Below are 13,748 nucleotides of genomic sequence, written 5' to 3'. Positions count from 1 at the left end.
TTTTGAGCTATTATATCTGAATCTGATAAAGGGGAGAAATCTTTCATGAAGAAGACAGAATCTTTAAGGACCATATATGTAAATACTATAATGGGGGTGGGTTGGGGAGTAGCCATAAAAAGTAATTAAAGGATTAATTTAGTGTTTCATGTTATTAACAGAATTTCTTGAGAGAAATTAACATCTTAATATGTTCAAATTCAGCCAACCAGGGACTTACTTTTTACAATTTTTGGAACCCTTCTCCTCTAGAAATCAGGAGATATATAAGGAGCCTGGAGATTCTGAACTCAAATTTTTAAGGCACACCCAAACTCAGATAATTTACAAGAATCATCGTCATCCTGCTTTTAGGTATCAGAGTATGGAGAAATACATATATTACGGGTGTGTGTGTGTGTGTGTGTGTATGGAACATAAGAACCTACTTAGTATACTTGGTATATTGGGAGCCCTTCAAGAGCCAGTAAATGTTTTCCCGTACAATACTCAATCCCATTACCGTAGAGTCATGCACAGAAAAACAAAATTACATAATGCAACTTGCCCCCCCAAAATTGCTTACATGTTCAATTTACAAAAACAACAAACCTATCGATTCCTGAGTCATGTTACCCCTGGACTAAGCAAAAGTTGAAAAGATGTTCAATTTTTCAAATAAATGTAATAATAACTCCATATAAAAAATATGTTGCACCTAACCCTTAACTGTACCCCACAAAACCATAATAAAAAATACTGATTAATGAAAAAAAAAATATGTTGGAAGTACAACCCTAACTTTCAGTATTCTTAAATGCCCTCCTACACACCTTCGCTTAATGCCACTCCGTTTGAGCTATATGGTGAGGTGGTTAATCTAAGCATTTACTTTGTCTCTAACGCCGTCCAGGGACAAAATCATTTCGTTTTCCCCAGTTTTAAGAGAATTTTCCCAATTTCTGGTCCCCATAGCGGACCAGTTTTCGGAACTGCACACACGATACCTACACCACACTTCCTCTGTTCCCCTCGCCGGCACACTTCCAGGCCTAAACGTCCGGTTTGAACATTAACTAGACAAGTCAACTCGAGAGAAGCACTCGCCCTTAACCCTTAGCACGCATCGCCCGCCCTGGACCCGGAAGTTGCGTCACGACGCTCTACGCTAGTCCCCGGACATAGGGTTTTATTTCCGGATTCTTAGCGCGGACTCGGAACGCCGCTCTTCCCTACGCGGTTAGCACATGCGCGACAGCTCTTTTCCTTTTTCCTCCACTTCTACTAGCTTGCACCGTCCGGGGAGCCGCCGCCACCGCTGCCGAGGAGTCAGGAAGTTCAAGATGGCCGCCGCGGAGACTCACTCCTTACGGGAACAGCCCGAGTAAGTAGTCTCTGCGAGTGGGCCAGAGGCCGGAGCCTGGGAACTGCCGAGTGGGAAGCGGCAGAGACCTGCACGGGCGGGCGGGAAAGTTCAGGCCTAATGGCGAGAGCCAAACTTTGCCTTTCCGCGGCGCGATACAAAGTGGGGCAGTAGGCGCGGGAAGAGGGCGGCCTTCGAGCTTCTTTCTCCCAGAGGCCGCAGCTGTCGGGGCAAAGGCGGCCGCGGCCTGCCGCGAGTCGTTGCCCCGGGAGGCGTAGGCGCGAGCGGCCTCTACAGGTCCAGTGCGCGTGGTGGCTGCCGCGGCAGTGAGGTCGCGCCTCCTTAATACTGCCTCGGGGACCAAGCGGAGCTCCCTGGCGGCAGCACTCAGCGGCGTTGGTGTTGGGGACACGAGGGTCATTGGTAGCAAGAGGGGCAAGCCTAGAATCTTTTCTTCTTTATGCGGTACCCTCGATTGTCCTGCTACTGGGGTCAGCTTTTAGGATCTGACAAGCAGAGAGGAGAAGGGGTGCTAGGCTCAACATTCTTTGACCATCCTAGAACTAGTCTGGGCTAGCGGGATACTTCATGCCCCCCCCCCACCACGTATTCTTTACCCCATCAGACATCCGGTGTTTTTTTCCCCCTTGCCTATTAGCTTGTTTACCAACTTGCAAACTTAGTGGCAAAGTAAGATAGAGTCCTTGGTTTTGAGGCCTGGCATTTTTTTGCCTGAGTTTATGGCCCTTTAGGAGGACGAATGGAAGAAGTACTGGGATTGGTAGCTACTGCCAAACCACGTTATTCTGTAATTAAGCTAATATAAGAATCCATGCGTCCAAGTGATAAAAACATGCTTGTATGTGTTGCAAAAGCTAACTGTAGCTTTTCATGTTTATGCTAGGAAAACTCAAAACAAGAACCTAAACCTAAAAGAGAATGGATTTCAAAACCAATATTCCTGTAGCGACCTTTTTTTTTTTTTGCATCTGCACTGGTTTGTTTCCTTAGAGGTATAGTCTCCTACCAACTAACTTGTGACTGAAAGATAGGAGAAGTCTTTGCCACCAGACACCCTGACACTTCATTGTTGTAAATCAGTCTGGGCTCCTCAATCTTCTGCTTTACTCAACTACGCAGAGAATTATATGGAGTTTTTCTTTAAGGGCTTTGGAAAGCTTCTTTTTTTCCAATTTGAGTTAGCAGAGGACAAATGGATTCTAAAGTTTTAAACTATGTTTAGCCTTTTATTGTTCCTCATCGAGTTCACTGTGTGGCACAGTTAATGTTTATGTCTGTGTGATACAAATTGTTTCCTAAACAGCTGAATTTACTACTAATCTGAAAGTTTTATAGCATTATGTCCATTTGTTTGACATAGGGATGATATGGTTTCGTTCAGATTCATTTTGAGGAGTGGGTGAGCCATATTTTATTCACACACTATATTAAAATAATGATTTAATAATGATAAGTACATATTTAGGCCTCTGCAGTAGAAGTACCACTGAAGTAATCTTTGATTTCCCCTCCCCACAGGACACTTGGTATAAATATTTGGTTTGTATGTGTCCTACTTTCACTAATTTCAAAATATTAATTAAAAAAATAGGTTTGATAAGCAAATAGTATGCATGCTAGTGAGTGTCTGAATATAGTGCACACAGCAGTTCTTTAGAGGACACCGAGTAGTTTACAGTTATATGAGATCTATTAAAAATAGAAAATTCAGAAAGAATAAATATAAAAAGTAGTTTTTAAGCTTCCCCAGAAGTTTTTAATTCTTATAACAATCTTATGGCAGTAGGGACTGTTTTTTTTCCATATTTTACAGATGATGAAACTGAAGCACAGAGAAATTAAGTAACTTGCTCAAGGTCACACTAAGTGCAGACCTATTTAAACTTAGACAGTCTGGTTCAGAAGTCCTATACTGATAGTTGTTGCACTACTAGGCCTCCCACTATACATTGCGGCCTCTTTTTAAATTGCCTTTAAAATTTGAAATCATTTTTATTTTTTTCCACTGTCCCAGAAATATTCTTTTTTTAAATTTAAACTTTATTATTATTATTTTTATAGAGACAGGGTCTCACTGTGTTAGCCAGACTGGTCTCAAACTCCTGGGGTCAAGCATCCTACTGCTTAGACCTCTCAGAGTGCTGGGATTACAGGCATGAGCCACAGCCAAGATTCGTTTTTTAATGTGGCATCTATAATTTGTTGAAACTTGATTTCCCAAACCTGATTTGGAAAAAGTGGGGCCATAGGGGAGGTTTGTTTTAATACTAGTTGGTCTTTTGGACCCATTCTCATTTTTACATCGACATTCATTCTCTATTAAAAGTCTGCTTTATTTTTATTTTTGTTAGAGATGGGGGTCTCACTTTGTGTCCTAGGTTTATCTCAAATTCCTGGCCTCAAGTGATTCCCCTCTCCTTGGCCTACCAGTGTGCTGGGATTTTAGGCATTAGGCATGAGCTACCACACCTAGTCTGTATTGTAAGTATTTTAAAGCCAGGTGTGGTGGCATGCATCTGTAGTCCTAGCTACTTGGGAGGCCAGAGCAGGAGATCACTTGAGTCTAGGAGTTCAGATTCCAGCCTAGACAATATAGTAAGACCCTTAAAAATAATTTTGTCTTGTCAGAGAAACAGGCTTAATTATTTTCTTGGTGAAGCAGTGGCATTCACTTTCCCTACCACTGAAAAAATGGTTTTAAGGATTGTCTATCTTGAAAACATCATTCATACACAAATTTAATCAGTTCTCTATATCTCCAAAGCATAAATTGAATTCCTCCAAAATAAATTCATTAAGACTATTGGGAAAAAATGTGAAAGAAGTTAAGGCTGGGCACAGTAACTCATGCGTGTAACCTCAGCACTTTGGGAGGCCAAGGTGGGAGGATTGCTTGAGACCAAAAGTTCAAGACCAGCCTGGGCAACATAGCAAGAGCTCATCTCTACAAAAAAAAATTTTTTTAAGGAGGTGTACTCCTGTAGTCCCAGCTATTCAAGAGGTCAAGGATATAATGAGCAGTGATTGTGCCACTGTACTTGAGCCTAGGCAGCAGAGTGAGAACCTGACACAAAAGCAAAACAAAAAAATTTTTGTTTAAAGTCAAAATAACACTAGTGGCTGGTCATTGGTCACTTTATATTATTTTTAAGTTGGTCTGTGATTGTTTTTTATTGTGCCAGATATCCCAAGACCTCGGTCGTTTAGAGGGTGAAACTTAACAAAACAAATTAATAAATACTGGTAAGCACCCCCATATTGTCTGTACTTCTAATTCAGCTTTGCTTCCAGATAATATGATCTGAAGGATGTTACCCATACTCAGTAGCTCCTTAATAAGTATTTGTTTTATGTCATATCTGTTGTAAACCAGGTTGGTATACACATTCACTTTGCTAAATGTGTAATGTTAAATTGTAAAATGTAAATGAATATGTATGTAACTTATATAGCCTATATTTATTGTCAATATAAACTATTTAAGAAGATGGTCAGGTTTCTTAATAGCTGTTAGCATTAGAAAAGATGAGTTCAAAAAACAGATTTTCAGAAAAATTGTTCTGAAACTATTCTGAAAAACTTTATGAAAACTTCACAAACAGTTTTTCTTTTGGAGAGGGAGTGGCTAAATTTAAACTGTAGATTTGAATACATGTTGCACATTCAACAAATAGGTCTGTGCCTACTATGTGTGCACTTTGTGAGTCACTGGAGATACAACTGAACAAAAGCAGAATCTTGACTTTCAAGCACTTAGCATCTATTAGAGGTAGTATAAACCAACAATACAGCTTTTATATGTTTATACATCATTTCATTGACCCAGAAAATATTTATTGAGCACCTACTGTAAGTTAGATAATCTTCTCTGCCCTAGAGATAGAGCAATACACTGAACAAATTTTTAGGCTCTCATAGTGCTTCCATTATAATAGGAAGAGAGAAACAAGAATTATATTAGGTGATGGTAGTTGCTTCAGAGAAAAAAATCTTAAGCACATAGGGGAATATGTGGATTGGTTAGGAATACTTGACTGAGAAAGTGACATTTGAGCAAAGACGTAAGATAGACCAAGGAGCCAGGAATGCATCTATCTGGGAGAAGCATCTCTGACTGAAAAGAAAGCAAGTACAAGCACCATGGCCCTAAGGGTGAGTGTGGGAAGAGAATCAGTTGTAGATTCAAAGTGCTATGGAGGTTGGGCAGTAAATCAGGGCCTCGTAAAGGATTTTAGTTTTTGCTTTGAGTGAGATAAGAGGCAATAATCAAGTTTCACACAGAGTAGTGACATAATCTGACATTTTAAATGCTTCTTCAATCAATTGGAAAAGCTTTGACTGACTTGGACTATTATACCAACCTTCTCACTGGCCTGATGTATGTGTGACCTTAGGCCACTCCCTTAAACCTCAAGTCTCATCTGTCATATGGAGAGACATTTTTTTTTTTTTTTTTTTTTGAGTTGGAGTCTCACTCTGTCGCCCGGACTGGAGTGCAGTGGCCGCTCCCGGCCACCGCAGCCTCGACCTGCTGGGCTCCGGCGATCCTTCCGCCTCAGCCTTCCGAGTAGCCGGAATTACAGGCATGCGCTACCACGCCTGGCTGATTTTTTGATTTATTGTAGAGATGAGGTCTCGCTGCCCAGGCGGGTCTCGAACCCGTGGGCTCAGGCAATCCACTCACCTCAGCCTCCCAAAGGCGCGGGATTACAGGCTGAGCCACCGAGCCGGCTGAGAGACATTTCTTGAGCACTTCCTATGACAGCCTTTTGTAATGTGAACTCATCTAATTATAATGACAAAGCTGTGATTTGTCAGTACTGTTTTTTTCTCCAGTTTGTACGAGGCACAGTTGAGGAAACTGAGGGACAGGAGGCAACTTGCTTAAGGTCACAGTAGCTGTGTCATGTTGTAGGTAACATTTGAACCAGGTAGTTTTACTCCAGAGTCTTTGCTCTTTGATATTATTTCTTAAATTAACATTGTTATTACCAACTGTGTCAGCTCCACGAGGTTGTTGTGAATAAATATATTTATCCAGCATCTGTAAAAAATTGCAGTGTATTTTAGGAGGCGGTTGGTTTGGGCAAGACTCTGTCATATGCATTTAACATATATTCACCTGTGTAAACCTCACAACACCCTTTCTGGTGTACTATTTCCTCCGTTTTATAAATGAGATGCCTGAGGATCAGGGAGATCTTAAGCTTGCCGAGACCACACAATTAGTAAGTTAATGGAACCAGGATTTAAACCCAGGCGGTCTTGCTCTGGGGACTGCTGAACCCACCTATCCTTTGTGTTGAAGACAGTTAAAAGGTTTTCAGGTAGTCTTAACCTAGCTTAATGACTAGGATTTTTTACTTTGGATACTTAGATTTATATTATATACCTAAAAATTCTCAATCTTTCACAAGTTTCTCCATGCTTAGCGTCATAACTTGAATTAGCCTGATTTTTCTCAGGCTTTTTTCCCCTGTAAGTCATGGGTTATTTCTGGGGAAAAGCGGTGGTATGGAGGTTTAGCCTATGTCCGGAACAAAGTTGAAATGTCTTTAGGTCTTTTAATTAAATCTATGTGATTTTTTTTTCCTCCTCCATAATATAGCAATTTGTTTTTAAATACCAAGATATTGACTTTCTTTTTCCACATCTTTGAGGAAAATTAATGATCCAGAGAGCACTACTCTTTTTATCCTGTGTCTTCTCATATAGAGAGAAGTCAGCCCAAATTAAAACCTGACTTTCCCCTGAGGGCACAGCTTTCTCTGTACTTCTCTGACTTTTTTCCCTTCCCTACTCCGTGGTACCCAGAAATGGAGGTTGGCAGTCTGATACCCCAAAATCAAAGTTCTTAGAGGATGATGCCATGTAGTGGCTATGTATTCTCCACTCCCCCTCATTGTTGTCAGCTAGTTAATAATATCTCAATCATACTCCATTCTTTCCCCTTGCCAAGTTTAAGAGGAGTCTCACTCTGTCATCCAGGCTATAGCCTGGAACTCTTGTGCCCAAACGATCCTCTTGCTTCGGTTTCCCAAGTGGCTGGGGCTGTAGGCACACCACCATGTCTGGCTCCACTTGGAATTTTAACCTTCATTAGACAAATGTCTTTCAAGTTTGATGTTCCGACAACATTGGCCTGCCCGTAGATTGCTATATATAATTATGCCTTTGTCGCCTGCTTTCTCTACCTGAAATGCCCCTTTCCTTTTCTGCTTAATCCCTTACTCATTCTCTAGGACAGTTTTACTCAACCTTTATTTTTTAATCCATGTCCCTTTTCAGTAAACATTTCTTCGTTACCCCCAAAGCCCCTGCTTAACACAGAGTTTTTTCCTGTAATCTACAAAACACCTTCCCTACCCATTCTCAAAATAAGTTTGGTGATTTTTTTAGTGTTCCCCAAAATACCCTTATTTGTGTCATTATTATTACATTTCTCCAGTGTTTTATGGTTATATTATGTGACTTTCTTTTCCATTGGGCTTTAATTTCCTTGAGGGAGACAGATAACAGTCTTGTACATCTTTGTTTTCCTGTCACCTGGCTTACTTAATGCCTCCATGTGTTTGGTGGTTTTTTAAAAATGTTAAGGAGATTAATGAATATATTGATGAATTTTTAGCTTACAAGAAACTATTTGTAGTATATGGCACAAATGAAATTTACCAGAGATAAGAGTATATAATTTGAAGGCCTGACAAAATAATCCATATTTTCCTCCAAAAATAGTATGATGGCCGGATTCTAGATAATGAGAGCTGTTTTTCGCCTCATAGACTAGGAAGTGATCGCTTACTATGCAGTGACTTTAAATGCTTTTTTAAAATCATTTTTGTGGTGCTTTTAATGTTTTTGAACCATTATTTAACTTGGGATTACTGAACATCAGGGGCTTCATAAAATAGTTTAGAATCATAAACTCTTTTATTTCACATAACCCAAATATTTAAGCACGGAATCCCCCTTTAATTAATTTTTGCATAGCATCTATTAATATGAACATGTTTTGAGAAACTAGTTTCTTATTTGAAATTCAAAGAGATTAAATAATTTGTATGAGTATTGGATTGAACTGTATGAAATATCTGATATTAGGCTGCTGTTGACCTACAAAAGGCCCTTCTTCCATTTGGTTCAACCTACTGTCACATGATCACTTAGTATTATCTTCAAGCTAGGAGTCATAACTGCCACTTAGTTCTCTTTGAAGGTCTAAACCTTGGGAATGTGTTTATACTGTCAACATCATCAACATCAGTTGCCAATGCACGTTGATTGTGTACTTATTTTGAGTATAGCTCAATATTGGCTCTAGAGATTTTTTTTTTTAAGGTACTATATAAGATGAAATGTATTCAGAACAAATGACTGGCTAGGCTTATTGTAGAGTCATCAAATTTTTTGGATTTCAAGAGGAGAAGGAGATTATTATCCAAGTGTATGTCAATGTTAATGTTTTATGAAAAAAGAAAATGGGTCCTTTAACCAGAGGACTGTGTGTGAGAAATTGGTTTAAAAGCCAAGTTATTGAATGGCTGTTTTAGCTAAATCAATATTTGCTGTACCTGGTTTGGATTTCCTTTTTCCATAATTGTAATTTTTTAACTTACCCTATTATGTATTTTCTCTGATACCTTTGGTATACAAGTCCAACCATTGGAAACTCAGTAAAGTTGTATCACCATTCAACTTAGTTCTTGCCATATATCTTCTTTGAAATAAAATATCTGAAGCTCTTATGAAAAAACTCTTGTGACTAAGTCCATTGAAATGTATTTTATTATTACTGTTATTTTGTTATGACTCTGAATGCTTCATAAATGATGCGATTTTAAAATGTGTTTGATATATTTATAGGATGGAAGATGCCGATAATTCTGAAAAGAGTATAAATGAAGAAAATGGAGAAGTATCAGAAGACCAATCTCAAAATAAGCACAGTCGTCACAAAAAAAAGAAGCATAAACACAGAAGTAAACATAAGAAACATAAACATTCCTCAGAAGAGGACAAGGATAAAAAACATAAACATAAGCATAAACATAAGAAACACAAAAGAAAAGAAGTTATTGATGCTTCTGATAAAGAAGGTATGTCTCCAGCAAAAAGAACTAAACTTGATGATTTAGCTTTGCTAGAAGACTTGGAAAAACAGAGAGCTTTGATTAAGGCTGAACTTGATAATGAGTTAATGGAAGGAAAGGTCCAATCTGGAATGGGGCTCATTTTACAAGGTTATGAGTCTGGCTCAGAAGAAGAGGGGGAGATTCATGAAAAGGCAAGAAATGGAAATAGGTCTAGTACTAGATCTTCAAGTACAAAGGGGAAACTTGAACTTCTGGACAATAAAAATACTACAAAAAAGAGAAGTAAAAGCAGATCCAAAGAACGGACTAGACATAGGTCTGATAAAAAGAAAAGTAAGGGAGGTATTGAAATAGTTAAAGAAAAAACAACTAGGAGCAAGTCAAAGGAGAGGAAAAAATCTAAAAGTCCAACAAAAAGAAGTAAGTCTCAAGATCAAGCAAGAAAATCAAAATCGCCTACCCTTAGAAGGCGATCTCAAGAGAAAATTGGTAAAGCCAGGTCTCCTACTGATGATAAGGTTAAAATTGAAGATAAAAGTAAATCAAAAGATAGAAAAAAATCCCCAATTATAAATGAAAGTAGAAGTCGCGATCGAGGTAAAAAATCCAGATCCCCAGTGGATTTAAGAGGTAAATCCAAAGACAGAAGGTCACGGTCCAAAGAGAGAAAATCAAAACGATCTGAAACTGATAAAGAAAAGAAACCAATTAAATCTCCCTCTAAAGATGCTTCATCTGGGAAGGAAAATAGGTCACCCAGTAGAAGACCTGGTCGCAGTCCTAAAAGAAGGAGTTTGTCTCCAAAACAGCGTGATAAATCAAGAAGAAGTAGATCTCCACTCTTAAATGATAGAAGATCTAAGCAGAGCAAATCACCCTCTCGAACACTCTCCCCTGGTAGAAGAGCTAAGAGTCGATCCCTAGAAAGAAAACGACGAGAACCAGAGAGGAGACGACTCTCTTCTCCAAGGTAACTAGTTCACAAAATGTTAATGCCTTTTACCAATGCACTATATATATATAATTTGTGTTTTTTTTTTTTTGTTGTTGTTGTTTTTTGAGTTGGAGTCTCACTCTGTCGGGGAAACTAGAACTTGTGGACAATTAAAAATGAGTTTTTGGTGTTGGGTTTTTTTGTTTGTTTGTTTGTTTGTTTTGAGTCAGAGTCTCACTCTGACTCCCAGGTTGGAGTGCAGTTGGCACTGCAGCCTCGAACTGCTGGACTCAGGTGATCCTTCCACTTCAGCCTTTCAAGTGACTGGAACTATAGGCATGTGCCACCATGCCCAGCTAATTTTTTGATTTTATTGTAGAGACGAGGTCTCATCATGTTACCCAGGCTGGTCTGGAACTTGAGGGCTCAGGCAGTCCTCTTGCCTCTGCCTCCCAAAGTGCTGGGATTGCAGGTGTGAGTTTCATAATTTTAAGTATAATCGAGTTCATAAACTATTAGTATTTGTACTTTTGTCAGTGAATATTTTGAATGCTTTACAAATACTGCATCTGATGATAGAATCACTATCTTTTTTTTCTCTCAAGTTCTTGATTTAATTTAGTGCCTAACTTGCTTTAAATCCAAGTAATTTGGCTAAGTCTTTATTGGGGTGTTCAGAGAGGATTTTTATGTTTTTGAACAGTTTAGGTGGAAATATTAACCTTAAAAAGAGGGAGTGATAATCAGTTTAAAGACCCCTTTGTTTATCCTCTTGCATTTGTATGATTTTGTTTTTTTTTTTTGTTTTTTTTTTGAGTTGGAGTCTCACTCTGTCGCCCAGGCTGGAGTACAGTGGCCACTCCCGGCCACCACAGCCTCTACCTGCTGGGCTCCGGCGATCCTTCCGCCTCAGCCTTCCGAGTAGCCGGAATTACAGGCACGCGCTACCATGCCCAGCTGAGTTTTTGATTTATTGTAGAGATGAGGTCTCCATGCCCAGGTGGGTCTCGAACCCGCGAGCTTAGGCAATCCACTCACCTCAGCCTCCCAAAGGCGCGGGATTACAGGCTGAGCCACGGAGCCCGGCTTGATTTTGTATTTTAACAATATAAGATTAATACCATCTTTTTGGCCCTTGAAATATAATTAAGTTTAAAATCAAACTTTTTTCTTACTAATACATTTAATCTCATTGGTGAGAAAAAATATCTCAAACTTAGGAAGAGCAGTATAAGAATGGTTTTTATACTACTAATAATTCATGTTTGAATAAAACATTCTATCAGAGCCCTTTTCTTGTAAATACTCATGTGGTTATCTTAATTCGTGATGGCAGGGCTCTCATACCTAATTTATAAATGAGGATATAGAGCCAGAGAACTTTTATGATTAACTTAAGATTATAGAACTAAATTATTTGGGGAGTGGGATGTTTAGACCGGTCTAAACTACTTTAGAAACTGATTATTATGTTTTTAATATTCAGCTTATGAAATCTTCAGCCAAATTTTTCTTATTAAAGGAATGTTGGCTTATACTATGTAAAGATGTTATTAATTTCTAGCCATGTACTATATTCATATTAATATTTTCTTAGTATAACTATAAACTGATTTTGAAAGTTAAATCATTATATTCTCAGGTAAATTTGAAGAATGTTTTTTCTAAAGTGCACTTTGTTAAGAGATACTCTTGATTCTTCATTCTTTACTTCTAAAGTGGCAATATAATGAGAATTAACTCCCTTTTTCCTTTTGCTTTTTACCTTGAGACATTATTAGTCTTATTGATTCTGTTATTTAAAATGTATCTTACTTATCCTTGTAGTCTTTGTTTGTTTTTAGTTTGAAGAGCAGATTTCAAGGAGTTTATTAAGGACTAGAGCTGAGTATTTGAAACGCATTTTTTTTTTTATTACAGAAGAGGTACATACTGACCAAAGAGACATTCAAATAATGCAGAAGCCTCTAAATTGACTCCCTCTCGAGCATCTCTCCACATTACTCTGAGAAGTTTTTGTTCTTCTAGCCCTTTTGCTATGCACATGCAATAACATGAATACAAGGTTATCTTGAACACAGATGGAGTCATACTATTCGTATTAACAAGTGACTTGCTATTTTCATAAAAACACTTGTATGACAATACATATAGATTATTTTTTCCTTTCCTTTCCTTTTTTTTTTGATTTGGAGTCTCATTCTGTCACCCAGGCTGGAGTGCAGTGGCGCGCTCATGGCCACCGCTTTCTTGACCTGCTGTATTCAGATGATCCTTCCACCTCAGCCTTCCAAGTAACTGGAACTATAGATATGCGCCACCATGCCTGGCTGATTTTTTGAATTATTGTAGAGATGAGGTCTCACCAAGTTGTCCAGGCTGCTCTTGAACCCGTGGGCTCAGGCAATCCTCTCACCTCTGCCTCCCAAAGTGCTGGGATTATAGGCATGAACCACCATGCCCAGTCCCTGTTTTTCATTTTTTTATAGCAGCAACATGGTATTTCATTATAGATGTATCATAATCATTCTCTTGTCGAAACTGATGAAAATTCAGGTTGGGTCCAATTTTCCAATGTTGTATGCAGAGATGTTCTTTGGTTACATGTGAGGTGTCTTTATAGAACAGATTCATAGAAGTGGACTTGCAAAGTCCCAAGTTATATGCATTTGCATTTCTGTGACTGTATGGACTGTCCTTTTCCTCAAACCCTTATTAGGAGGATACTGTATAGTATCATTTTGTCACTCTTTAAAAAAAAGACACTATTTTAATCTAAAGTTCGTGGGTTATTAGTAAGAATGAACATTTTTATTTTCATTACATTTAAGCAGATGACTCTTCATCTACACCCTTTTACTTCATCCCATCCATTTATATTTTTTTAACCAGTCTTTGAGACGATGTGTGTATAGGCAGATTGGATATAAATTAATTAAAAGTTTCTTGCTCGTCTCTACAAAAAAATAAAATTGTTGGGCATGGTAGCACACCTATAGTCCCACCTACTCAGGAGGCTGAGACGGAAGGATTGCCTGAGCCCTGGAGGTCAAGAACGTGGTGAGCTGTGATAGTGCTACTGCATTCTAGCTGGCGTGACAGAGTGAGACCTTGACTTAAAAAAAAAATTTCCTCAGATGGCCCTACCAATAAGTCAGTGCTACAGATCTGAGTCAAAGTCTACTCATTTTGTTTGAATGAGAGAAAGATTTTGTTTAAGTTCCATACTCCTTGTTCAAACGTGTAAGGCAGCTTGTATTTTTATGATTTTATTAAATGAAGGAACACTGTAATGGTACGTTTTTTAATTGTGGAAACAAACCTAGTTATAGTCTGTTCAGATTGAGTAATTCTGTGC

At 38.6% G+C, this 13,748-nt stretch overlaps 1 protein-coding gene across 9 annotated transcripts in view; it reads left to right on the top strand.

Annotated features, from left to right (window-relative positions):
* Positions 1-1,097: 1,097 nt before the first annotated feature.
* PRPF4B (pre-mRNA processing factor 4B) overlaps positions 1,098-13,748 on the top strand; it is a 40,233-nt gene continuing 27,582 nt past the window's right edge. For all 9 annotated transcript variants that reach the window (XM_021710378.1, XM_021710379.1, XM_008054102.1 and 6 more), the window contains exons 1-2: positions 1,098-1,363; positions 9,227-10,426. In XM_021710378.1, coding sequence (XP_021566053.1) covers positions 1,227-1,363; positions 9,227-10,426 — 1,337 coding nt within the window. In that variant the 5' untranslated portion in view covers positions 1,098-1,226. The remainder of the gene's footprint in view (positions 1,364-9,226; positions 10,427-13,748) is intronic.

The sequence above is a fragment of the Carlito syrichta genome, unplaced genomic scaffold (genome assembly GCF_000164805.1).
Source record: "Carlito syrichta isolate Samal-C Ts95f unplaced genomic scaffold, Tarsius_syrichta-2.0.1 Scaffold77358, whole genome shotgun sequence".
NCBI lineage: Eukaryota > Metazoa > Chordata > Mammalia > Primates > Tarsiidae > Carlito > Carlito syrichta.
This window is presented reverse-complemented; position numbering and strand designations above follow the sequence as displayed.